The sequence below is a fragment of the Prionailurus viverrinus genome, chromosome B1 (assembly GCF_022837055.1).
Source record: "Prionailurus viverrinus isolate Anna chromosome B1, UM_Priviv_1.0, whole genome shotgun sequence".
NCBI classification, from domain to species: domain Eukaryota; kingdom Metazoa; phylum Chordata; class Mammalia; order Carnivora; family Felidae; genus Prionailurus; species Prionailurus viverrinus.
The window spans coordinates 49,449,427-49,477,378 of NC_062564.1; the positions used below are offsets into that span (position 1 = coordinate 49,449,427).

A 27,952-nucleotide genomic window follows, 5' to 3' on the forward strand; every position below is an offset into this window, starting at 1 on the left:
TGCTCAATAAGTATTTGTTGGGTGAAGATTTGGGGAAAGTGCATTCTAGGTACTGGGAACAAGGAGGTTCTAAGGTCCCAGTATAGAAACAAAGTGGATGCGCTGGAGGGGCAGAAAGGAGGCCCATGTGGCTGTAGCACAGAGAACACGGTGCACCAGGAAGTGCAGGTAGGGGAGGGGGCCTGGATCTTATTCTGAGTGCAGCTGGACACCCAGGCCGCTGCTCTTTCTATATGTCTCCATCTTCTCCCAGGGAGCACAAAGATCCGTATTGCATATTTCTACCTTTTTTTTGCATTATATCTTCACTATGATTTGCTATTTATTTAATTAAAATTCTAAAAATCGTGCTAAAGTACACATAAAATAGACCATCTTAACCGTTTTTAAACATACAGCTCAGAAGCACATTTCCATTGTTGTACAACCCATCGCCCCCCTCCATTTCCGGAACTCTTTTCATCTTGCAAAGCCACAACTCCATAGCTCCCGGTTTCCCCTTCTTCCTGGCCCCTGGCACCTCCCACTCTGCTTTCTGTCTCTACAGCTTTGACACCTAGTGACGTTGCTATTTCTTCATTTGTGGCCTGCTCTACAGAAGATACAGTCTTTCATTTTTGCCTTTAGTGTTTTTCTTTTTCTCTAGTTTTTAACTCAGTTTATGTGAAGTCTAAATATGTCTAAAATAATTTCTGCCCATTGTTCACAAACCAGTGTTCATCTTTTTCTGTTGTTCAGCTTTGTAGACATGTCCTGGTGAAAAGCATATCATCTCTCAAAGCCCAGAATTTGAATTGGCCATTTTTAAAAAGTAACTACTGTTTAATGATACAACAGATTTTATCAGCTTAGGTCTTATTCAAGAGATACTTTGGTAAAAAGTGGTTATTGTACACACAAAGTGATATTGGAATTTGGCTTTTTTGGTTTTATAAAATTTTGTTCGATCAATAATATAAATACTTTCTGATTTGCCATCTTAGTGTTTCTCTCAACACACTCATCTGATCTCAACTGAAACCCAGCAACCACCCTAGCCACTGACCCCCCGGCCCCCTGCCAATAGGAGATAAATGTGAGGGAGGGAATATGGACCCAAGGAATGAGGCTTCCAAGTCAGAAAGCAGCCCAAGCCTCTGAGAGAGTCAAAACCTGATCAGCTTTAAGTCATTCCTGGTGATTGTTAGTTCCTCCTCTATAACTTTCTGTATCTCCCCCTGCCAAAAGAATTATGCATACTATTAATTAAGAAAAATACAATAACCTCTTTAAAAGATGACTCAGACATTGTAAGGCTGAATTATGAACAATGCCCTAGGTTTATAGTGTGGAACCTGGACTTTAATCTGACCATTCCTGGTCACATGTCCTTGGGCAAATCACTGAACTTCTTGGTTTCAGTATTCTCATTGGACATAAAGATAACAATCCCTTATCACAGGGTAGTTGTGAGGATCAGATGGGATAATCAGAGACTGTGCCCACTAGTATCACAAGATGTTCCCAGAAGTGCCCTGAAAAGGGAATCTCTGGCCAAAAGCAAAAGGTGTTCCTTAATTACAGGACTTACCAGAGCCTTTATGATGTTATTGGGCATGGTGACTCTCCACAAGAGGGATGTGGTATTAAGGCTTTTCTATTTTAACTGAACCCAGAGAACAGGGCTAATGTTCCACAGAACACACTGAAGGAAATTCTGAGCTAAGGTAGTAAAAAGACTTGTTTACAATTCAAACAAAAACATTTTAGAAAACTGGAAGGTCCTTCCTCTGAATACCGGTCAGTGGAAGATGTCTCATACTACTGGAGCATGGAGAGGAGTCATTTATTCTGAAAGGACAATAATACAATCCTGCCGGTCACGTTCCTGAGGGAGGGACCACATCCCATGTGTCGTCATCTTCCTGTCCTGCAGTATAGCCTGTAATGTCGTTGAGTTGGTTGCCCAAAGCATGGGTGTCACTTCTTTGCTCAAGGCCAATGGCTTCCCACTGCTGTTAGCTCACCCTCTTGATCCTGACTTCTTCTGCCTTGACCCCACTCCCGTTTCTCTCTTGGCACTGAGGCCCAGCCCCTTCTCCCCGCTCCCCATCCACACCTACCTACTGAGACTTCACCCACTGCCACCCTCCACCTCTATCTCCCCAGACTTTCCAACATCACTCATGCCTCATGGTCAACCCAAGCCCTGTCCCTCACCCACACCTTCTCCACTGACTGGCCCTCTTCTTCTTTCGATGACCACTGTTCTCAGAGGCTGCTCCACACACCCAGGTGCCCGAACAGAGTGCTGCAGGTAGCTCTGAGCTCACTGAGGTCCAGGTTCATGTGTTATACTCTTGCATGTCCCCTGCCCCCAGCTTTGAAAACAGGGATAGGCCCAAAGCAGATGTACACTCACTAATTGGTGATGGGGACAGGAGGCTTCAGAGATGCCGTGTGGAGGAAAGACTGGATTCCAAGGCAGGACAGCCAGCCTTGACTCCCAGCTCCACCCCACAAGCGCTACAGGTATTAAGCAAATCACTAAACCTCTTTAAATCTTCATTTCCGCATTTGTAAAACTGGGTTACTACTTCCTGGCCTTCCCATCTCAAGGGTTATTGCAAGGAAGAGGGATGTTGAAACTCATAGCACTTCGCGAATGTTAGCCACTGTTAATGTTTTTTGGAGTTGACAGCCCCTGAAAAATGGAGTATTAATCGTAATGTGGTTCTTTCTCTAGTGTCCAGCTGCTGACAGCTGGCGCTGAGTCTAAGACAGTGGGAGCAAGAGCCTCCGCCTTGCAGAGTTCCCTGCTCCTCGTACATCATGGAACCCACCCAACCATCTGCTTCATTTCCATGTGCTCGTCTCATTTTCATTCATTTCCCAGAAGGTGTGGGGATGATGAATTACATGAGACAGCCCAGGTTTTCTGACACCGGTCCAGGGTTGTAGGCAGCAAAGATGGTGAGCCCAATCCCCATGAGGTGCAAAGGCCAGAGACCCAGGAGAAGGGCTTGCTCAGACCTCTTTCTGTAATAAAATTTAATGGCCCAGTTTACTCAAAATGGGTCATATATGAGGGGCTCCAAGAGAATCTGCCCTGGAGCTGAGATGATGTAAATTTTGTTTGGGAATTGGATGATTAAGTAATTTTAATGTGAGCAACTTGTAATTTGTAGCCAAACATGTTCATTCAAGTGAATCATAAGAAACTTCTCAAAACAGGGTGAGAATTTGGGCCAAAACTCAGAGGAAACGATTTAGTGGAATAAATGTATAGCAGACAGCAATGTCAGAAAAATTCATCTGCTTGCAAACAAGATGTGAAATAACAGGTTTCTCGGGGACACATGAGAAAAAAAAACTAAGATTTCAGATGACTGAGGTTGATGTAAGAGTTGAGAGAAACAGCTATTTCAAAACTTAGGCTGCATTAATAGAAGCATGGTGAGCAGAAAAATGGAGATGACAAAGTTCCTGCAATCTGCATTGATGAGCTTACACCTGGTACATATGTTCAGTTCTAGGTGCCTCTAACTGAAAAACTAAATCCCAGCTTGGAGGTTGCCCATGGGGGTGACGAGGGACATGAAGCATCCAGAAACCAACAGGGAAGAACAGTGTTTGGCCCAGAACAGACCCACCAAAGGGGACATGATTTCTGTTTGCAGATATATCAAGGGCTGTTATGGGGAGCAGTATTAAGATTTTTTTTTTTTTTAATTATACTAGAAGGCGAGGCAGACTTCTACTCAACATGTAGAATCTCTTATTCCCAATTGAGCTGTCTGGATCTGGGTGTCCCAGCTGATGACTGCAAACTCCCCACTCACGCTGTTTAATCAGAGCCTGGAGAGTGTGTGTGAGGCAGAAATACCACAGAGGGGTCTTCTATATCAGGGACTGGTTGGACCCAGCGACCTTTGATATCTCTTCCAAGTGTAAGAGAGTTTTCACATAAAAATTTTCTCCACCTTGATAGAAAGTAACTTACAACCAATATTGTTGCTTAGATTGCTTGGGCTGGGAGAGAAAAAGGGCATTCCACGCATGCTTTTCATATTTAGAACTCAGAACGGGAAACATTATATTCAGTAAATTTCATAAGTAACAATAATAAAGATATTTTGGCTGCATATTGAGCCAGAAGGAGAGAAAAGGAGAAAAGATAGAGAAAGATTGAGAAAGAATGATGGAGATAAAGGAGAGGAAAACAAGGCAAATAAATGGAATAAGAGAGAAAGAGGGAGGGAAAAAGTGAAGGACCAGAATATAAAGTTATATAATATTTTTCTGCTTTCCTAAAGCACGATACATACTGTGACTAGCGCAAAATGGACATTTTCTAATTTTGATTGTACATTTATCAAAGGCATGCATGCATTTTAAAAATCTTTTCAAATAAGCAAATAGTTCTACAGGCTTATTATGGAAGCAGCAGCTCCTAACTTCTCTCATATACATGTCCTAATTCCCATAGGTGCATGGTTACTTTTATATTTATTTCCACATTTCGGAGTAACACAGTTATACTGCTATTTCTTGATTTTTGTTCTGTTTTGTTGCATGGATTATCGAGTCCCACTAAAGAAAAGATAGTTCATTTTCTTTATGCTGTTTCTCATTTCACACACATTCCTTCCCCTATCCTCCTGGTATACTTACATCATATTTTCTTTAGATCATCTTTCAGTTTACTTTATTATGATTATATAAATACTAGTCACAACCAAGCCATACACTATATTTTCTTCTGAAACATTTTATCTTTCCTAGAACTAATAATAATCTTATTTTTTCTGTTTGTGTAGTTTTCTATTTGTCTGTCACCAATTCTTCTCCAATTTCCTCCACTCCAGCTCCTACACCATTTTCATCCATTTCCTCTAGATGTAGTAAAAAAGATCAGGTATTCTAGTTTATATTTTTGTAGATGTCACCCCTAAACATTCTGATTTGCTTCATGCTGGACCAATTGCTCTCTACACCTAGCCCGTGGCTATTATCCAGAGATTTTTTTTTTTCCTTCACCTTAATCCTGGAGCTTCTCCTTGATTCTGTCTTTGTTTGGAGCCTCTGCTTTCTTACTATTCTGCCTTTCACTTTCCAAGTTTACTTCCCTGTTTTGGTGGAGCACATTTATGGTAGGATACATTTATGGAGACCTTGCATGTCTGAAAATATCTTTAGACTTTTACCATTACCCTTGACTGATAGTTTGTCTAGGTATGAAATTTTAAGTTGAGATTGCCTGAAAATTTTGAAGGCATTCTACCATTGTCCTTCCAATATTATGAAGTCCAAAACTATTCCCATTCCTGACCTTTATATGTGACCTTCTTCTTTTCCTCTCTAGAAGTGTTTGAAATTTTCTCTGTCCCCGGTGTTTTAAAATTTTGCAGATAAGGTTTGGCATGGGTCAGGTTTCATCCATTATCCTAGGCACTCAAAGAGACTTTCAATCTGGAGTCTCGGGTTCTTCATTCTGGGACATTTTCTTGAATTATTCCCTTCATATTTTCCTCCCCTCCTCCTTCCTTCCCCCCCTTCTCTTTTTCTCAAACTTGTTATTTAGATATTGGACTTCTTTGACAGAATCTCTCATTTTCCCAGCTTTTCTCCCTCAGCTTCCATCTTCTCATTTTTTCTTGCTTTATTTTTGAGGACATTTCCTTGAGTTTACATTTCAAACGTTCTTTTCCATTTAAAAAAAATTATGCCAGCATATTTTTTTTAATTTCCAAGAGTTTCTTATTCTGTGATAAATTTTTCATCATAACACTTTTCCTGTATCATGATGCAATATCTTTACAGATCTCCCTGTAGATGCTGTTTTTAAGGATCATTTTTAAGGAATATTTTCTTTTCCCTGCAATTGTCTCTGTTTCCTCTAAGCTACATATATATTCTGTTTGTTTTTGTCATTATCTTTCATACAAAAGACTTTTTTCCCTAAAGTCTTGGTTGTGTCTTCATATTTAAGAGGGAAGAATGAAAAGAAGCTATTTGAGTGCTCTGTGGACATGGGCACATCAACTCAGGGTTTCACTGTGGGGTTATTTACATGAGTTGTTCTAGGGAACTCCCAATGTTTACTTTAAGATTTTTTTTCTTGTTGTTTGATCATATTCAGTCTTCTTTTGGGGGAGCCTAAGACTGGCAGCCAATGTTTTAGGACCTGAAGGGGGAAAGAGAGCTGGTAAGTTGGTCTCAGAATTCCATATGCGCACTTAATCAACTTGATTTCAGTGCAACATAACCAGGCTTGATGTCCCTCAATCCAGACATCTTCCAGAGACCAGCCTACAGTTTTGTGTTTGGGTGGGAAATCACAGTCACCCAGGAGTGTGCAGTCAGAGAGGCTAACTAGGAGTTGAAACGCTTAATCAGCATATTCTCTAATAATCATCTGGTTTTAAGCCCCACTTTCAAACCCAGTTCAAGAGGTACCTGGTGCTGTCAGTTCCTAAGACTTTGGGGGAGTTTTATGGTGTGTACCAATTACTATTTCTGTGTAACCAATCATCCCAAAACCTCATGGCACAAAACAAAACCCATTTTAGTAGGTTCATGGATTCCATGGAATGGGAATGTGGATGGGCCAGGCAAGGACGGTTTCTTTCTACCACACAATGTTTGGGGCCTCAGGCAAATTCAAATTGGCTAGAAGTGACTCAAATGGCTAAAGGCTGAAACAGCTGGGGCCGGAGGATCCATTTCCAAGATGGTTTCTTCATCTAGAACTTGGGCTGCGACTGTCTACTGGAGCAACTATACATGGTCTCTTCACGTGGTTTGGGTCTCTCACAAGCAGGGCAGCTGGGATCTGAGAGAGAGCACCCTGAGAGCAAGTGTTCCAAGAGAACCAGGCAGACACTGCATGACCGTTCATGAATTCACTTTAGAAGTCAGACAGCATCACTTCTGCTATACTCTGTTGACTGAAGAAGTCACGGGCCCTTCCAGATTAAGGGGAGAAGACAAAGATGTGTCAAAGCATTTGGGGGCTATGTTTTAAAACCACATTATGTTTCAAGTTAGATTGTTCCTCAGCCTCTCTGCTTTTCCCATTCCCAACTTAAGGTTCAATTTTCTTGAAACTTCCAAGCTATCATCACTCATTTTTCTGCTTTTCAGCTTCTAGAATTTCATTGTTATTGTGCTCTTGGCTGGATTTATGCCTAAAAACATCAACAACAATAACAAAATACAAAAACCCTTTTATGGTTTTTTAGTGGAATTCTAAAGGCAAAGGAGATAAATGTTTGTGTTCAATTTGCCGTATTTATCCAAAAGTCTCATTATTTAATTTTTAGAATTCTTTGCCATATAATTTTATACCAATCCATTGATTTTATCACCTGTGATTTTTTAAGCCAATTTATAAGGAACCATATTTATCATTCTACACGTGGTTTGTATTTAGACCCTTTACCATTCTTGTCACCCTTCTCTAGACAGCCTATTGTTTCTCAAAGAGCTTGTTGAGAAGCACTATGCAACGCTGAACCCAGGTCTGTAGGAATATAGCACCTTGAGACAGTTGCCTCTTTGCTTTGGATGCAACTTTTTGCTGTTGCAGCCTGAGACCAAATGATGTTTCTTGACTGCTACTCCACACTGTTGACCAAGTGGCCCAAACCACCTTACACATGGGCTATTAAACCAGGTTTTCCCTATCTTGTTCTTGTGCACTTGACTCATAAATTCTGAGTGAGAGTCTACTTTACATTTATATCCCTCATTATATTTAATCTTATTAGCTTCAGTTCATTACTCCAATCTCTTGAGATCTTTTGAATTTTGATTCTATCTTCCTAGTATTAGCTAATCCTAGCTTTGTCATTGCTAATCCTAGCAATTGGTCATTTACGATTCTGCTAAGCCTCCACCTGCTACAATCAAGCCACTGATAATACACTGAAAAGCTCAGGACCAAGGTTCTGGGTGGCTTCACCAGCGCTCTCTCCCCAAGATGATATTGAGTCCCTGGGCAACTGTACTTGGTTCTTATAACCCAGCCAGTTTATCTTCTTGGTATTCAATCCACATTTCTCCATCATAGCCACAGAAATATCATGAATCTTTTTATTTCTCTGCGTGAATGGAAAAGTTTCAAGATATAAGGTATTAATAGACTTGTGGTATGGTAAGGCCAACAGATAAGGAGACAACTGCCACGGAAAAGATATCTTGTTACTCAGAGTTCTCAAAGAGTAGGGTATGCCACACCTTGGGGGGTACCTGGGAAGTATCAGGGTCAGTTAGGAGGCAGAGGAAGTGAGGAGGAAATGTGGTCAAGGGACTTTTTGTGATTTCCTTGGGAAGGAACAAATTAAATCAGGGTAATAAGGTTTAAGATTAGCTAGTTTGAATAATTTCAGCAGGATATGGGGCATGACTAGTTGTCTGGTATCTGACCCTGGGATGATTAGAAGATATAGAGCCCAACAGAGAAGGTGGTTTGGAGTGTGGGCTCTGGACTGGTTGGTTAGCATTTGAAAAGCACACTCACTGAAAGGTAAGTTATCTACTCTCTCTAGGAATTGGGGTGGAGAGTAGTCCCTCCAGGGTCAGCAAGGCCCCAGATTTCAAAGCATTAGAATATAGGAAATAAAAGATGTGATTAATACACAAATACACTGTGTTAATACACAGATACAGTGAGCTGATGTAATGCAAGGTGGACAGTACCAGAGAAGTCCTACCTCAGGAAGTCCTACCTCAGTGCTCATATAGGTGCCCCAAATACTTTCTCTTTTACCTTCCTCATTCAAAAGAAGGTGGGGGGGGGGAGGAGTGGGGGGGGGAGTGTCAGAATAATGTGACCACTGTTTCCACAGACCATTTCTGACTCTTCTCTGCTCATGAGCTTTTGAGTGCTCCACTGGGAGGCACAGCAGAGGTTCAGCTTATAGGGGGTAGCCAACACTGAAGATTCTTTCCCTGTGTCCCTCAGCATGCTCCTTGTAAAGTGTATGCACACGTGTGCACTTCTTAAGATATATTCACTCTAGGGGCGCCTGGGTGGCGCAGTCGGTTAAGCGTCCGACTTCAGCCAGGTCACGATCTCACGGTCCGTGAGTTCGAGCCCCGCGTCGGGCTCTGGGCTGATGGCTCAGAGCCTGGAGCCTGTTTCCGATTCTGTGTCTCCCTCTCTCTCTGCCCCTCCCCTGTTCATGCTCTGTCTCTCTCTGTCCCAAAAATAAATAAATGTTGAAAAAAAAATTAAAAAAAAAAAAGATATATTCACTCTAGATCAATAGTTTTCCCCTTCCCCAGTTCCAACTGAAACTTATTATGCATGGAAACCTCAAACCCAAGTTAAAGGCAGTGATTCAGAATTAAAACTGGCTGGGATTGTCTGCTCCCTAAGACCCACTAGGATGAGCTCTTGGCAAGGGTGAATGAGAATTCTTGCTGAAGTTCGTCTCTCCCCTTCTCTGGATTGGGCAGCTTTGGCCACTTCCCCAGCATGTACTGGCTCTCTGCTATACACATGCCTCTGTGCCCCTGGCAGAGCAGATCACATCCACCAGGATCTTAGCATATGTGAGAACAGACTTGTGAAGCTCATTGTCTTTCTCTGGAAACTCTTCCAGTCCTTTGAATGTGTAGAGGGAAGCTGCTGAGGATGCAGACTAAAGATGGTCAGATCTCAGCCGGAGACAGGAGCTGAGCCAGGAAAACTGCTCAGGAGCAACCCTTCCATCCTGGCATTTCCATGTGTCTACATGTTATGTCACCAGATGAAGCCAGTGTGCCAGCAGGCGCCATATCTGTGTAAGCATAAGTGACTCTCCATTTGGTCATATTCTTTGGGTCACTGGCTACTGCCACACTAGATGGAAAAACAATCCAGCCCCTTCTCCCTCCACGCCCCTCCTCAGAGCCTGCATTCCCAGCAGGTGCATCCTGAATCAGAGATTTATCAAGAGGCATTCTATGGTCCCTTCCACCTTTTATGCTCTCTGACTATGGGTTTTGATTGAAGGATCCCTCCTTTAGAAGTCATTCTCCTGGGTAGCAAGGTCTGCTGTCAGGTTTTCTTCTTTGAGGGGTCCTCTATCAAACCACATCCCTGACCTTGGCTACACACAGAACACATTCCACTGCATAACTGATCTTCAGACTGTGTGACAGTATCTCCAGAGACCACAGGCACATTGCTGAGGAACTGATGACCAAGAATCCAGATGCTGACATGCCAAACCCACACCTTGGCCTCTCTGAGTCATGGTGGCTTCCTGGGCCCCTTTGGCACTGACATTCCATTATTCAGTTCAGTACATTCAAGCATGCAGTCTCATATTTCAGCATAGCTTGGCGTATATTCAAAGCACTGCACAGTCACTCCTACACTTCCCTTCCAGACACCATGTCCTCTTATGTCTAATCTTCTCTGGTGGAAAGGGTAAGGCCCGTCTCAGGGAGTCTGGGGACCTACCATTGGTGGGTTGTTGGAAGATTATTGATCCTTCCAGTACACAGCAATCCCCTTAAAATTATCACCAATGTATCCTACAAGGAAAGGAATTTTGTGGGAATTCAAAAATTAAAGGAATAAACAGAGATAGGAAGGTTTGCCTGGTGGCCCCATGGCTGCTCCATTGCCCAAATCCATGGGGTACTACTCACATTGTATTTGCTGGGAGTTGCACTCTGTGGAGTCGTGCAGCTCTGCCATGTGCTATTCTTTCCTAATTCTTCACCCAGTCTCATTGCCATTTGGGACACAGTGCCCTACCCCTTTGTCAAACTTCAAGTTAGTCTCTTAGAATGTGAGAACCAGAAGGGACTTAGAGTTTAGTGACACACTATTACCACATTTTGAGATGAGGGGGCTGTGGCCCGAAGAGGCGATGTAACTGGTGTCGGCATAGGAGAAAGATCCCCTTCAGCCAAGGATCTTGACTTCCTCTTACCTTTGCTCCCTAAAGAGTGGTCCATAGACCAACAGCATGAGCAGATCCAGGAGCCTGTTGCAGAGGCGGTGTCTCCAGCTCCAACCCCAGTCCTGCTGAATCAGAACTCACCTTTAAGACTTCCTAGTCACTTGCATATACACATGAAAGTTCACCATACCCAGTGAAGAAACAGTGGACACCTCTAGATGTACACCCTTTTTCAGCGTAGCCCAAATCCCCTCACTCTGGAAGGAAAAGGATGGAGGTTGTATGTGGAGGAGGAGGAGGAGGGGCTTAGGTGTGTGCATTTTATGAATCTACTCATCAGGGGAAGCTTACCCTCCCAGGTAGATGGTCTCAGAGAGGACATCTGTGAAGCATTCTCATGTAAGTCTGGGGAGCTGTGGCCTCCCGTCCTCTCTCATTCTCTTACTTGTGAAGGTCTTTGCTGTGACATTTGCGTGATTGAACAAAGACACAACCTCTTGGCTCTTGATGTCAAGAACATGACCTTTTGCCCAAGGGGAGGCCCTAGAAAAGTGAGGGGGCCTGGGATTTTAACCAGCTCAGCTCAGCTACTGTGTCATGGAATCATTGCTCCGCAGGAAGAGGCTGCAGCTCCTGGGGGGCTATGGACCAAATATTTGTGTTCCCCAAGATTCATATGCTGAAACCTAATCTCCAACGTGATGGTGTTAGGAGGTGGGGCCTTTGGGAGGTGATTAGCTCATGAGGGTGGGCCTCTCACCAATGGGATCAGCACTCTTATAAAAGAGACTCCAGAAAGCAGCTTTTCCCCCTTGCCATATGAGGACATGGCGAGAAGACAGCTATCTATAAACCAGGAGGCGGGCTGTCACCAGACCCCAAATCTGCCAGAGCCTTGATCTTGGATTTCTAGCTTCCAGAACTGTGGAATAAATTTCTGTGGTTCATGCCACCCAGCCTATGGTATTGTTACAGCAGCCCAAATGGACTAGGACACAAGGCAACCACCACCCTTTCCCCACTGAACCCCATAACTCTTTAGACCTCTCTTTAGGTTTGGCTTTGTTTACAGAAGTCATCCCCACATCTCCACTAGATTGCAAACTTTTTTGAGGAAGGACTGCTTCCAATGCATTATAGCTTTAATCGGACTTAGTGGAAAGGTAGTGCTGACCACAAATTAGAAGAGAGGGACCAGTGAAGAGGACACGTCCTGAGTGTGGAGGCAACCACCTCCTGGAGGCCAGCATCGAGGCCTGGACCAGATCTGCCCTGGGCCTCCCTCGGTTCTGGGGAGACTGGCCCATTGTTATGGAGTGAATTGTGCTCCTCCTACCCACATTCATGTGTTGCAGCTCTAACCCTCCGTTGCCTCAGAATGCAACTGTATATAAATATAGTGTCTTCAAAGAGGCAATCAAGCTAAAATGAGGTTAGTTAGGGTGGCCCCAATGCAATCTGACTGGTGGCCTTATATAAAGAGGAAATTTGGACACGCCAAAGACACCAGGGCATGGAGATGTAGGAAGATCATGTAGGACACAGCAAGAAGGTGGCCACCCACAAGCCAAGCAGAGAGGTCTTGCCAGAACCCAACCCTGCTGACACTTTGATCTTGAACTTCTAGCCTCTGGAGCTGAGAAAGTACATTTCTGATGTTTTAGCCACACAGTCTGTGGTATTTTCTTGCAGCAGCCTCAGCATACTAAGACTCTAGTGAACCAGATTCTGAATCACCAATAACTAAGTATCTAAGCAGTTATCATTTTCCATTTCTATGAAGAACATCAATTTCTAGGCTCCAAATGGAAAGACTCATTTTTGTTATAAACAAGTAATTGAAGAAAGTAGAAATTTATGGGCAAAGTGTAAAATGTTCTCTCCACTGGAAAAGAAACTGCAATGCATCTGATTGTCTTATGGATGTGGCCTTTATGAGCATATTTTATAACAGAGAGTATATATGCTCCCTTTTCCAGGCAAAATTAGATTTCCTTAATAGCTGGAATTCCTACATTCTGGATCTGATTTGATCTTTTGCTTATCAGCCCACCAGTATTTTCTCTCTCTCTCTTTTTTATTTTTTTTTATTTATTTTTTTTCAACGTTTATTTATTTTTGGGACAGAGAGAGACAGAGCATGAACGGGGGAGGGGCAGAGAGAGAGGGAGACACAGAATCGCAAACAGGCTCCAGGCTCTGAGCCATCAGCCCAGAGCCTGACGCGGGCTCAAACTCACAGACAGCGAGATCGTGACCTGGCTGAAGTCGGACGCTTAACCGACTGCGCCACCCAGGCGCCCCTCTCTCTCTCTTTTTTAAATGTTTATTTTAGAGAAAGAGAGAGAGCTGGGGAGGGGCAGAGAGAAAGAGGGACAGAGGATCTCAAGTAGGCTCTGTACTGACAGCAGAGAGCCAGATATGGGGCTCAAATTCCCGAACCGTGAGATCTCGACCTGAGCCAAGTCAGGCACTTAACTGACTGAGCCACCCAGGCGCCACCTCCCCCGCACCAGTATTTCTAAAACTCTATGCCCAAGAAAGCAGGACTTTAAACACAAAAACAAAGAAGAGAGTTTTAGTATATGCAATCTCTTAAGTGCATGCCTGTATGCAAATATGTGGGCCATATTTGTATTACCAAATTATTATCATCTTTTGTGATTCTATCTTATTGCTTTGTGTGTCCCTTCTTGGCTTTTTTCTTAAATCAATAGTCATATTACAATGTCAAAGAGGTTCCCCATTCCTGTTATAGGAGGTCAATTCTTGCAAATCTGGAGCTGTTGGCAGTTCCTGTATTCACCACCCCTCCGTAACCACCTGTTTGTAGGTACCAGATGTGATTCTAAGGCAATGTGGTCACTTCTGGTTTCTTTTCTGACCTAAGACTGTAAGTTTTCCCCTTTTTAATGCCATCGTCCCCAAGTGGGGGCAGACATGTTCTTAGCAGGAGAAGAACACAAAGCCCAGCCCCAAGAAGATGCCTGTCACTGAGGGAGTAGGAACCCTCACCCACACATATGGGTCAAACCGAGTATTTTGGTCTACCCACAGTGGCTGGGTCCTATAGCCAGCACCCCTCTCTTCTACTCTGTACATCCCTGCCCTGGTTATCCTCTGAATCAGTCACTCCAGTCATCTGAAGAGAAAGAATTTAAAATAAAGACTTGCTAGCTAGGTATAACGTTGATAAGTAGGTAATGGGAAAGGAAAAACAGATACCCTCCCAGCCAGTTACCAACAGTGTGTGTGTGTGTGTGTGTGTGGTGGGGTAGGGGTGGAGAGTCCTTCCCCTTTTCTTCATGTCTTTGGGGTCGAGTGAAAGCCTTCTCCTTCCCTCTGCTTCAACTCAGCTCTGATTTCTGAGAAGACCTACTCAAGACCTGCCCTCTCCATCACCTGCTGGAAGTTGCTCTATAACTTTTGAGGATAGATTTTTAACCAATTACTGCTATCTAATGGCAGCTCCACCCAATCTGGGCTTGAGTAGGAATGTTTAATGCACCCTGAACTCTTTCTAAGACACAGGTAGTTCAAGAGTTTCAACTATTCTACTAGGCTTTTAAAAACTTTTTTTCTACTACAGGCTTTAATTTCTGAGAGAGAGAGAGAGAGAGAAAGAGAGAGAGAGAGAGAATCACTTGCCTTGGACTTGTCTTCCAGACAGCGATCCTCAGCTTTCTTCCTACCAGCTGTATGTAGCCTTTTCTAATCTTCTAGCTTGAGGCAAAATCTGCCCTTTCCTCTATGTGATGCCAAAAGATAAAGATCATGGTCATATAACGTGTCCCCTTTCCAGCTGTAAGAACCCTCGTGTTTCTTCCAGGCTGAAAAATAAATTGAAAGAACTTTTACATAGACTATGCAGCAAGATTTTTTAAATAGAGATTTAAAGTGCTTTTTATCACGGATGGTATCTGGAACACAGTCTTATCCAGATTTTATGGATCATTATCAATTTTCTCTTTGTCCCTAATCAGATTAAACTGTGAGGTTAGGAGAAGGGAGGATATATTGAGTCATGATATGGTATTTAGCTAGAAGAAAATAAACCAGCACAAATTCATACTATTCTGGGTAATTCAATCGGAATGGAGAGGAATGCAAACGAAACAAAAGAACCAAAGGTCAGTTAATAACACTGATTGCACATGATACCATGTTTTCAGAGAGAATGAGGAAACTCTTCTCCATGGTCTTGACATGGAAGTGCTGATGTTGTATTTCGATAATAACATTTCATCTATCCAGCATTGCCAGGTACAAAGTACCCCATAAACAACGCATTCCCTTACGTCATTTGGCATAGAAAATTATTATTTTTACAAACTGGATAGTGTGCTTTCTAAAATTATCATTTCCTTGCTTTCCTAAGCAGAACTTACTGGTTTACTCTAACATCAAAAAAAATTTTTTAATGTTTATTTATTTTTGAGAGAAAGAGGTGGGGGGGGTGGAGAGAAAGCGAGCACTAGTGGGGGAGGGGCAGAGAGAGAGAGGGAGACACAGAATCCAAAGCAGGCTCCAGGCTCTGAGCTGTCAGCACAGAGCCCGACACAGGGCTCAAACCTACAAAGTGTGAGATCATGACCTGAGCTGAAGTTGGACACTTAACTTGCTGAGCCACCCAGGTGTCCCTTAATTTAACATTTTTATGAATCAATCACCATTTATGACTATTGTAATTATGGCAGGATATATTCTGCCCCAGGAAGAAACCTGGGGATAGGAGAAAAGCTAATTGAAGGTAGCATGGCCCAGCTAAAATGGGTGTAACAGAGTCTGTCTTGGGCTTCAGTTACATCAGCCCAGAACAGGATGTCGTAGAGGAGACTTAACACAGTCATGCCAAGAAACAATCCAAGAGGAAGCTCTCCTCATATGAGACAAGTGTTGGGTTCTAAATAATAATAATAATAATAATAATTGCTTTGGGTTACTGTGCTTGCCCACAGACAATTTGCAAGGCCACAATTCTTCTGGTAGAGAGGCTGAGTTGTAGAGGTCATTCCTCCCCACTATAGAATCGACAGATCTGGGCAGAGGAGCATTTCCATTACTTTCTGGCTAAAGCCTGAGCTGTGAAATTTTCCACTGAAAGGTGGAAAAGGGTATAGTTCCCAAAGGAGGGTGTGTGGGGCCTGAAGAGGGGCTGTTGAAGCAAGGACGTGAGGAGGACAGACAGAGGGAGGTCGGGAGAAAGGGAGCTTCTGGAAGCCTTAGCCTGGCAGTTTCCTCTCCTTAGTGGCAAAGGTCATGCCTCTTGCCCTCCCTCTACTGTGCTCTCAGATATCTGCCTGGCTGCTCTGTAGTTCAGCTGGTCTGGAGAGGCAGGGAAGCCGAAGATAGGAAGGTATCTGCCTCCTGATCCCCACAAAGTGAAATGGAGCTATGGCCAATCAACTGCCTTCTCTCGTCACCACATTGTACAAGTATCCATAGCAGTGCCACCTGTGGTCACTGGCAGCTGTGGGCAGGTGACGTCCCAGCACTAAGCAACTGGGAGTCTTACTCCTGATTCTCCTCAGCCTCCCTATGGATCACCCTGCAGGACAGGAATTGAGGGATTGCCTCCACACCCCGTTAAACCTCTATCCAGTTTTAGTTTCCTAGTCTCCTTCCTCATTGTCAAGTGGCCAGCAGCAAAATTTGACTTTTTTTTAAATTAAAAAGGATAAGGCATTTATGTGGTTGTTTTTAGCCAAAGATTCTGTTATTTTATTATATATATTTTTTTTTTATTTTAGAAAGAGAGAGAGAGAGCTAGCAGCAGAGAGGGGCAGAGGGAGACAGAGAGAGAGTCCTAAGCAGGCTCCACATGCTCAGCATGGAGCCCAACATGGGGCTTGATCCCACGACCCTGGGATCATGACCTGAGCCAAAATCAAGAGTCGAACACTCAACTGACTGAGCCACCCAGGTGCACCTAGCCAAAGATTCTAAACATAATCATGAAAAAATAGCAGACAACCCCAATTTTTATAAAACAGCTGACCTGTATTCCTAAAGAATGTCTGAGTTTAAAGGAACCAAAGAGATGTGACAGCTACTTGGAATAGGTGGTCATGGGCTGGTTGCCCTACTAAAAAGCATTGCTCTATAGTCTGTAACTGGGCAACTGACGAAATCTGAATGCAGACTGTGGATAAGATGATGGTGTTGTGTGGATGTTGAATTTCCTGAATTTCATCACTGTACTGTGACGATGTAAGAGAATATATTTGTTTCTATGAAATACGCTACAATATTAAGGGACATGACATATGCATCCTACTTTGAAATAGTTCAGAAAAAGTATACGTGAGCACATACACGTACATGCTCACAAAGAATGATCAAGCACATACAGTAAAATGTCAGCAAGTTGATACATGGTGTATAGGAGTTCGTTGTACTATTACTATAACTTTTCTGTAAGTTTGAAATTTTTCAAAGAAAAAGGCAAAATGTCAAAAAGAAAGTGAGCTGTGCAAGATGATAATGTTAAAAATCTGATCCCATTTACCTACTACAGAAAAGGATAATGTCAATTTTTGTTTAAAAAAAATCAGTGTCACAGGAATTCTCAGTCTTGCTAGTAAGTAGACAGTGTTTCTGGGAAATAGTTTGAGACTTTAAAATGCTCCTTTAAAATGCTTCACAGATCCTATAATGAAATTCATAAAAATTTATCCTGAAGAAAAAAATAAGAGATAGGGACAAAGATTTCTGTATAAGAATATTCTCTGAATGTTATTTACAATGGAGAAAAATAGAACCATCTAAATGTCTAACAATAGAATAATGGTAACATTGATGATAGTACATCTATACATTAGAATACTGTGCAGGCAGGGGAACCTGGGTGGCTCTGCTGGTTAAGCATCCGACTTTGGCTCAGGTCATGATCTCGCAGTCTGTGAGTTCAAGCCCTGCATCGGGCTCTGTGCTGATACCTTGGAGCATGGAGCCTGCTTCAGATTCTGTATCTCTGTCTCCCTCTGCCCCTCCCCTGTTCGTGCTTTCTCTCAAAAATAAATAAACATTAAAAAAAAAAAAAAAGAATACTATGCAGGCATCTAAAGCTACGTTTTCAAAAACTGTTTTCTCTGCCCACTTCACAGTCTTCTGAGCAACATACCTTCTTCCCTGGTCTCCTCTAGAACTAATGCCTCCCCTGAACCTTAGTCTTGCTGTCTCTGATGGTAGCATCCTGCCTATCTTAGCCAATCTCCCCTTTCCCAATAAGATGGATCTGCTATGACTTAGAACCCATGATAGAACACATGGGCTAGAGACTAAGGAAGATGAGGAAAGACTGTTTCTCCTAATATTAACCTCCCAAAGCAGTAGCTCTTGTTCCTGAGTCTCCTGTATTCTTCTCAATGCTATCCTTGGTGTTTAAGTTTTTCCTTTCTTTCTGGCATCAATTCTGATTTTCTCTCCTGGATCAGCTTGAGGCCTCTTGCCAGGACTCGAAACTCTGCCCCAGTTTTTTCCCCATTTCTTCGCTCCACCCAGTGTTGGTGCCTTCCTGATAGATTAGCTCTTGGTTACATTCTTCAGGCAATTAAAATACAGCTCCACTGCCAGCGTCAGCTCTGACTAACTTTCTAAGATTTGGCAGGAGTTAAGTCCATGGCTTCTGATAACAACAAGGTAATTTCATCTGGGCAAAATTAAGATTTAGCAGAGAGAGAGATCTAAATCCAGCAAGATGTTAGTGAACAGCCCTTACTCAGCCAATAGGTTATTTAGAGGTATATTGTTTACTTTCCAAATATTTAGAGATTTCCCAGAGTTCTTTGTTATTGACTTCTAATTTAATTCCACTGGGATCAGAGAATAAACTCTGTATGATTTCAATACTTTTTTTTTTTAATTTTTTTTTCCACGTTTTTATTTATTTTTTTGGGACAGAGAGAGACAGAGCATGAATGGGGGAGGGGCAGAGAGAGAGGGAGACACAGAATCGGAAACAGGCTCCAGGCTCCGAGCCATCAGCCCAGAGCCTGACGCGGGGCTCGAACTCACGGACTGCGAGATCGTGACCTGGCTGAAGTCGGACGCTTAACCGACTGCGCCACCCAGGCGCCCCGATTTCAATACTTTTAAATCTATTGAGATTTGTTTTGTAGCTCAGCATATATCCTATTTTGGTAAATGTTCCGAGTACACTAGAAATAAATATGTACTCTGATGCTGTTGAGTAGAGTGTTCTATAAATATCAATTTATAAAGTTGGTTGCTATGTTGTTCAAGTCTTTTATGTCTTTCCTGAGAAAGATTTTTTTATGTAGATAAAAATTTTCATTTGGTACCATTATCCTTCTGAGTGAAGGATTTTCTCTAACATTTGTTGTAGTAGTGGTCTTCTGGTAATGACTCCTGTCAGCTTTTGAATGTCTGAAAAAAAAATCTGTATCACCTCATTTTTAAAAAATGTTTTCTTCTGAGTACAGAATTCTAAGTTAACAGTTTTGTTTTAAAGAGATTACTTCCTTGTTTTCTGTGTTGCATTGTTTGCGATGAAAAGTCTGCTGTCATTCTTATCTTTAATTCTCTGTATGAAATCTTTCCCCCTCTGCCTGGTTTTAAGCTTTTCTCTTCCTCACTGGTTTTCAGCAGTTGATTATTATGTGTCTTGGTGTGATTTTCTATGTTTCTTGTGCTAGGTATTCACTGAGCATCTTGGATCTCTAGGTTTGTAGTTTTTATCAAGTTGGAAACATTCTCACCCATAATGCTTTCAGATATTTTTTCATTGTCTCTATATCTCTCTTATTCTATGATTCCAGTAACACATGTTTTAAGCTGCTTAATGATGTCCTATAGCTCATGGAGTGCCTGGGTGGTGCAGTCAGTTAACATCCAATTCTTCATCTTGGCTCAGGTCATGATCTCACAGTTTGTGAGTTCAGGTTCTGCACTGATGGCATGAAGCATGCTTGGGATTCTCTCTCTCCTTCTCTCTGCCCCTCCCCTGCTTATGTGCTCTCTCTCTCTGTCTCTCTGTCTCTCTCCCCCACTCTCAAAATAACTAAATAAACTTCAAAAATTTTAGGAAATGATGTCCTATAGCTCATTTGTAGACTATCTTTTTTAACCTTCTTTCCTCTCTGTTTCATTTGGCTGTTTTCTATTATGCTGTCTTCTGTCACTAATCTTTTTTTTTCAGTTATATTAAAGTATAATGGACAAATTGCATTGTAAGATAATTGAAGTGTACAGCCTGATGTTTTGATATGATTTCATACATGCATACTTTGAGAAAGAATTTTCCCCCATCAAGTTAATTAACTAATATATCAATTACCTCACATATTTACCTTTTTTAAATGAATATTTTCTTTTATAATATCTATTCTGTTGCTAATCCCATCTGAACATTAAGTTCTTAATCTCCAGAAGTTTTCTTTGGGTCTTTTTAATTTCTTCTGTTTCTCTCATTATATTAATACTTTATCCCATCCTCTTGAGCATTCAGAGTAAATTTATAATAGCTATTTTAATATCCCTGTCTACTAATTCTATCACATGTGTCATTTCTGGCTCTCTTCTATTGATTTTTCTCTTCATTATGGGTCATATTTCCCTGTTTTGTTGCATGCCTAGTAATTTTTGTTTTAATGTTATACATTGTGGATTTTCCATTTTTGGGTGCTAGAATTTTTTATTCCTTTAAATGTTTTTGTGTTTTGTTCTAGGATGCAGTTAATTGCAAATATTTTGATCCTTTTGAGGCTTGTTTTCAATCTCTGTTAGGTGGGTTCACCACAGCCTTTGGTCTAGGGCTATCTTGGACCCACTACTAAGGCAATATTCTTCTGAGGTCTCTACTTGATACCCCATGTGTAAGAAGGTCTTTCCACTCTAGCTACTCCTAACTTGTTGCAGGATCTGGGGATTTTTCTGCCTGCTCCTTTCTGGTGGTTGTTTCTTGATAGTTGCATGTACTAATCTGTATTCAGTTAAAGAGTCAAGAGAGCTCTGCTTCATATATCTGGAGCTTTCTGTCTGTAAACTCTCTTCCCCACAGTAATCTACCCTATGAATTCTAACCACCTTGGACTCCCCAAACTCTGAACTCTTTCTCTTCAAGTCAGGGAGACCTCCAGGCTGTTTGGGCTCCCCCTCCCTGTACACTGGCCTGGAAATTCTATGTAGGCAGCAGGAAGGGGCAATTATAGGGCTTACGTTGTTTGTCTCCCTTCTTCCAGGTATTATTGTCCTGTACTATTTTCCTATGTCTGAAAACTGTTGTTTCATAAATTTTGTCTGTTTTTTTAGTAGCTTAACAACAGAGGGTAAATTTGGTCCCTGTTGCTCCATGACTGGAAGCAGAAGTCTTCCACATCCCTTACTTGAAAAATAAAAGGTGAAATGATGTAAAGCACAATCAAACTGTGTTTAGAAGTTTAAAATGACAAGGACTTGAACTCACCTACATGGATGAATACTTGTTTATCTCACTTAGGCAAAAAAATGTTAAAATAAAAATGGAAGGATTTAAAATCCTAGGATTTCAAAGCAGCAAAAGACTTTTTTAAATCATCCAGTTCACTTCCTTCATTTGGTATATGAGGAAATGAAATCTTAGAGATGTTAAGGAACTGTCAAAAGTCATTTTAGTACAGGGTAGAGGTGGGATCACAACTCAAGTCTCCCAGCAAACAACGACTAAACAATTCCACCTCTATTCTGCTCCCAAATAACCATTTTCCAGTGCCATTAAATACATGTGTCAATACTTTGTAAGCATTATTTCAAATATCCTGACAACCCTAGAAGTGTCAAGGTAAGTATTACTAATAATGCCATTTTACAGATAAGCTCACACAATTTAAATAATTTGTCCAGTAGTTCTCAAAATGTGGCCCTTGAAACATTCCTGGGGGTCTCCTAGGTCAAACTATTTTTGTGATAATATTAAGATGTTGTTTGTATTTTTTTTAACCATGTTGACACTGGCACTAAAGATTTAAAAACAAAGGTGGGTAAAACCACTTGCGCCTTAGCATGAACCAAGGTAGTGGCACCAACTATACAACAACTATTGTATTTTTCACTGTGTACTTTCAGTTAAAAAAAAAAAGCAAGTTTCACTTAAGAATGTTCCTAATGAAACAGTAAAGCTATTAGTTCCATTAATTATTGGTCCTTAAATAGATGCTATTTTGTTATTTTGTGTGACCAAAAGGGGAGCACACTTAAGGCACTTCTATTACCTCAAAGAAAAACACTTGAATGGTTGATTTGTAAGCTGAACTTGACTTTTTTTCCCACAGAAATCTATTTTTACTTGAAATAATGATTGACAAACTATGGTTAATCATACTTGGTTATGTGGTAGACATTTTCTCAAAAATAAACAAAATACCTATCACTTCAAAGAAAGCAACTGACAATATTTGTTGCAATCATAAGACAAACTTTTAGGAACAAAATAGAATTTTATAAAACTTATATCCTCTACCATGAACTTGACAAGTTCTCTTTTTATTTATTTTTGAAAGAGAGAAAGAGAGAGACAAAACATGAGCAGGGGAGGGGCAGAGACAGAGGGAGACACAGAATCTGAAGCAGGCTCCAGGCTCTGAGCTGTCAGCACAGAGCCCGATGCAGGGCTTGAACTGACCCAGGTGTCCCAAACTTGACAGCTTCTTGAAAAATACTTCAAGACTTTCCTGATTAAGTTGGTAGAGATATTAACAAATATGATTTTTTTAGTATATTATATAGTGAAATGTGTCAACACTTGGAAGATCTGCTTAATTCAGTGAACAAATATTTTCAAAATGACCAACGCCACAAAATCATCCTTTGGTAAAAGATACATTCAAATTGTGAGATAGAAATGCAATTTGATGTAACAGAATATGACAAAGTTCACCAATATGGTTTCAGATTCTATACTGCGACTAACCTTTAAGAAACTATCTTAGAATAGTTAAGAAACTATCAAGATTATTGTATCAAAGAAAAATATACAAAAATTATCTGAAAAGGCTATTAAAATACTCTTCCAGGGGCGCCTGAGTGGCTTAGTCAGTTAAGAGTCTGACTCTTGCTTTCAGCTCAGGTGATGATCTCACAGTTTTGGGGCTTTGTGCTGACAGCACGGAGCCTGCTTGGGATTCTTTCTCTCCCTCTCTCTCTGCTGCTCCCTCCATTTGTGCTCACTCTCTTCCTCAAAATAAATAAACAAATTTTTAAAAAATAGGTAAATAAAATATTCTTCCATATTCTAACTCTATACCACATGAATCTATATTTTCTTCATATACGTCAACCAAAAACATGTCCTGACAGAAGCAGAAACAGATACAAGAATCTAGCTGTCTTTTATTAAGTCAGAGAGTAAAGAGATTTGCCAAAGTGTAAATAATGTCACTCTTCTCACTAAATTTTTTGAAAATGGTTTTTTCATAAAAATATGTTTTGGGGGGGGGGGTACCCAGGTGGCTCAGTTGGTTAAGCATCTGACTCCTGATTTCAAGCTCAGGTGATGATCCCATTGTTTGTGAGTTCAAGCCCCACATTGGGCTCTGCACTGACAGTGCAGAGCCTGCTTGGGATTCTCTCTCTCTTTCTCTCTCTGCTCCTCCCTCACTCGTGTTGCCTCTCTCTCAAAATAAATAAACTTAAAAATACATTTTTGTATTAATATGTAATAAGTTTAAGTGAATTAGTAAATAATTGTTTCCAATTTTTCTCAGTTTTAATTTTGAATACAGTAAATATCAATAGTTATAACCCACACAAACAAGTGTGTAGGGTCCTGAGATCAAAATGTTTGAGAAGCGCTGACCATAAATAACACTCCTGGGAAATGGTAAAGCCAGGTCTCTCATCTGTTCTCTAATTCATGTTGTTTCCATGGCACAATGTTACTTCCTTACCCAAAAGAGTCATAGATATTAAAATGGGAAGTAGAATTAGGTCCCTAAAGCTTTATTTGCAACGCTTATTTCCATAATAGTTAAGTTGTTCAATGTTTTGATATTTTTCTTTGCGGAAGCATGAGCTTCTTGTCCCTAAAATTTTAGAACTCCATTAGGAATTCAAGATGATGCTTTTTGGCTACAGAATACAAAGGAAGTAATGTTATTCAGCAGTCAGCTTATGCCAGAAGTAACAGTATTTTGAGTTGTATGTTGTATATAAAGTCCAAACAGTTGGGAGATATTCTTTATTAGATTTTTAAAAACACAAGTAACTCTGGTTGTTTGGCTCCAGGCTTGTTTTTCATCTACTTGGTGCTAATCCCTATGAATTATGTTTATAATTTGGGGGGAACAACTTTGCTCGGGGACATCTTCAGAAGGAAATCCTGCATGCCTCTCCGTAGCACCGCGTTCTCAGCCACCTCCCTCAGGCCTCTGTGTAGCTTCTCCATCTCCTTGTATTCACTTTTGACGTCTACACAAGAGCAGAAAGCATGCATCAGGAGCTAGTGTCCTTTTCAGAAATGTCCCCAGAAAACAGACCTCCTGAGAATCTTGCTAGGACCTGGGTCACTTTTCCCAAAATGTGACATCTGGAATGGACTTAGAGATCAGATGGTTCATCTGATCAATTTATTGTATAAAAAGCCTGATCAAACTGGGCATTCTGGCTCTTAAGGCTTATCTCAGCATAGCAGTCACCCTTCAAAAGAAACACAAACCAACACATAAAATGATCTAGGAAATCACCGAGTCTTCACAAGAGCTCAGGGGAAGGAGATACCAAGCCCACCTACACAACAAACCTCCCCCTCAGTCCTCTCCAGGCTTCTCTCTCCTTCCCCTGATCCCCCTGCTCCCAGCAGTTCTCATTCTAAGTGAATTTGCTGTTTTGACATCTTAGCTCGGGTTTTCATGTTGTGATCTGCAATCATATATCCTTATAATGGCTAATTTTATGTGTCAACTTGTCTGGGCTATGGTGTCCAGTTATTTGGCCAAACATTATTCTGGATGTTTCTGTGAACATATTTTTGGATGAGATTTACATTTAAATCATTAGACCTTGAGAAAAGCAGACTGTCCTTTACAATGTGGGTGGGCCTCATCTAATTAGTGGAAGGCCTGGCTAGATCAATATCTTGGTCTCCTCCAGGAAAGAGGGAATTTCCATTTTACTATTTTAATTTATATTCTCACACATCTTTTTACCAACCAAGTAATACTCAGAGCAGAGACTGTTTTAGACCTCTGTCCTCTGGCACAGTACTCCCTCATAGTATATATTTTATTATTGATGGGAAGAAAGGGAAATGATCTTAAATTATGGCAGGAGCAATTTACATTAAACTCAGGGGAACATTTTTTTGTGTGGGAGACCTAGATAGTTGGAAGACTTTTGGTGAGCAGGAGTTCTTTAAGGAAGACACAACTGGATGACTGTAATCTTAAAACAGGCTCCTGTGAAGGCCTAGACAGAAGGTCATAAGAGAGTTCCATAAAGTAGAGTGAGAGGGTGTTGTATCACCTTCCCAAGAGACCATTAGGAACAGGTTAGATGTCTGTCTAACCAACCTGAGATGGGGAATAATCATTTCCACAGCAAGAGATATGTGTAAGACAGATGGTTAGAAGCAGCAACTGTGGCTTTTACTGTACAAATAGCTCCGACCACTTTCACCATGACATATCCAATGATATACAGCAATGGCATCAGATCCATTTTTTTCCCAGCAGGCACTTGTGCGCAGAGTTTAACAATTAAAAGGCACAAAACAAATGGAGTGAAAAATAAGTCTCCCGTCCTCTGTGTCCTCCAGGCTCCTAGTTCCTCTCCTTAGAGACAACCAGTGTGGACAGTTTCTTGTGTATCCCATGGAAATTTGTATGCATATACATACGTGTTTCCTTTTTTTCTCTCATAGATGGCAATGTATTCCACACAGTTTCTCACCTTGCTCTTTTTCACTTTACATGTTTTGGAGATTGTTTCACACCACTAACTCTGTATAAAAAGCCACTTTATTCTTTCTAACAATTGCATGGTCCTCCCCTAGTTGTGTACCTAAGTTAACTTAACCAATGCTCTACTGATGGATATTGGAGTTGTTCCAATGTTTGCCATCCTAAAACAATGGTGCCCTGAATAACCCTGTCCACGTGCCATTCTTCTCATGTATGAGGATACCACAGGATAGATTCCTGGAATTAGGATTGCTGGGTCAAAGGATATGTGCATTTTTGACTTGACTACAAATGTCCCGATTGCTTTTTGTACCAGTTTATACCCTCCAGTTCACACCAGGAGGCCTGGGGGAGCTCATGGCATGGAATAGAGATGGTTGCTGGCAGCTGCTGTTGCATTCTCAGGCTCCTGGTCCATGAAGAGAAACCTTTCTCTACCACCAGCAGAATATGAAGCTTTTCATGAAAAGGTACGTACTCAAAACAATGGATTTATGGAGACTGCAGAGCAGAGGTATCGATTTGAATTTGCCACTTTCCAGCCACAGATCCTTGGGTACATAATCTAACCTGAGTCTCTGTTTCCGCGTGTGCAAAAGGGAGCAACAGCATCTCCCTCTGAGGGCTAACATGAGAATTATCCGAGATGCTGCACACAGAGCCCGAGTATAATGCATGGTCTTGGGCGGGTGCTCAGCAAAGGGTGGGGTAGTCATTGTTTTCATCATCATCATCATCATCATCATCATCATCATCATCGTCATCATCATCTCTATCCCATGCCCTGGAAATTCTTCCTAATTGATTTCTTTAAATCCAGCAAAGAGCAACCACAGCTAGGGGTGCCCACAAGGTCATCGCTTATGCAAAAGTTTTATGTATTTACCTGCAAGCTCCTTGTAGAGACCATCCCCCTGGGATGAAGCAAGGGTCAGCATGGTGGCGATACTTCCCTTCACCTTCTCCGTGATTCCATTCTATACAACAAAGCATGGTCATTCTGTTAGGAAGGCACAGTCCAAGGAAAAGTTATCTTAGGAAAGGGACCCCAACCAATCCCCCACAAATTGTGCAGACTGGGGGTGCCAAAATCAAAGTCAGTTCCAAGAGTGGGCTACTTTAGAGTGCAGCAAGTGGCTCAGGAACCCTCAGAGCAACATTTGTGTGGGGTCCTACTTGTCTCAGCATCTCCTTTCCTGTCTATCAAGATTCATATGTGATTGGACCTCTCTGGTGCTGACCAATTGAGTCAGGAGCTAAGGAGGCTTCATGGAGGTGGGGGGGAGGGGCAGTGGGGAGAAAACAGCAATCGCAGAGATGGAAAAAGAAAAAAAGAGCTGGTCACTAGCCCGCGATGCTATCGTGCATTTAGTCACTGGAAAGATGTTTATTGAATACCTGCTTTGTGCAGCACATCATATTTGACATTCCTGATTCTTCGTCCCAACTGCCTGAGAAATTTCTTCTTTCTTATATCAGTCCTTCTATGAATGCAAACCGTTTTCCCTCTTCTAACCATCTCTTGTCTACCTCTGAAAAACACCTGACTCTTTCATCTAGACTGACATAGTATTTTGAGCCTGGGTCTCCTGACTCTTGTTTTTTTCTTCAACACACCAGGCCAAGAACCCTAAGCTCTAGTCCCAGCTCTAGCTGTGAGCCTTGAGCTAGTAACACAGGCCCTCTGGGCTTCAGCCTCCTTGTCCATAAGATCAAGGAATGGGGTCACTCTGTGTCTTTGCCCACTTTCAACTTCCCACATTTCTGTCATTTAAGATGCATTTGTATATGATCAACGTACTAATCATTTTTTTTTAGTGGCATTGTTTTTGGGGGGTATGATAAGAACTAATTTCTTTTCTTAAAATTTATTTATTTTTGAGTGAGAGAGAGAGGGGGCATCAGCAGGGAAGGAGCAAAGAGAGAGGGAGAGAGACAATCCCAGCAGGCTCTGTGCTGTCAGAGCAGAGCCCAACGCAGGACTTGAACCCACAAACCATGAGATCATGACCTGAGCCAAAACCAAGATTCAGACGCCTAACCAACTGAGCCACCCAGGTGCCCCAGGGCCAATTTCCATATACCAAATGGGGACTGCATGCTGTAGAGTTTGGCCAATTTTATGCAAGTATTTGTAGACTATGATAACATATTAAATGACAGAAAGTAAACTGC

General features: G+C 41.6%; 1 protein-coding gene across 12 annotated transcripts in view; it reads right to left on the reverse strand.

The window, feature by feature from the left end:
- Nucleotides 1-14,338: 14,338 nt before the first annotated feature.
- Nucleotides 14,339-27,952, reverse strand: part of NUGGC (nuclear GTPase, germinal center associated) — a 65,290-nt gene continuing 51,676 nt past the window's right edge. For 7 of the 12 annotated variants that reach the window (XM_047856933.1, XM_047856932.1, XM_047856929.1 and 4 more), the window contains 2 exons: nt 26,664-26,754; nt 23,637-24,287 (listed from right to left, as the gene is read on the reverse strand). In XM_047856933.1, coding sequence (XP_047712889.1) covers nt 24,148-24,287; nt 26,664-26,754 — 231 coding nt within the window. In that variant the 3' untranslated portion in view covers nt 23,637-24,147. Of the gene's footprint in view, nt 14,714-23,635; nt 24,288-26,663; nt 26,755-27,952 lie in introns of those variants that run through there. The other 5 variants (XM_047856937.1, XM_047856938.1, XM_047856934.1 and 2 more) reach the window with 4 other exon arrangements.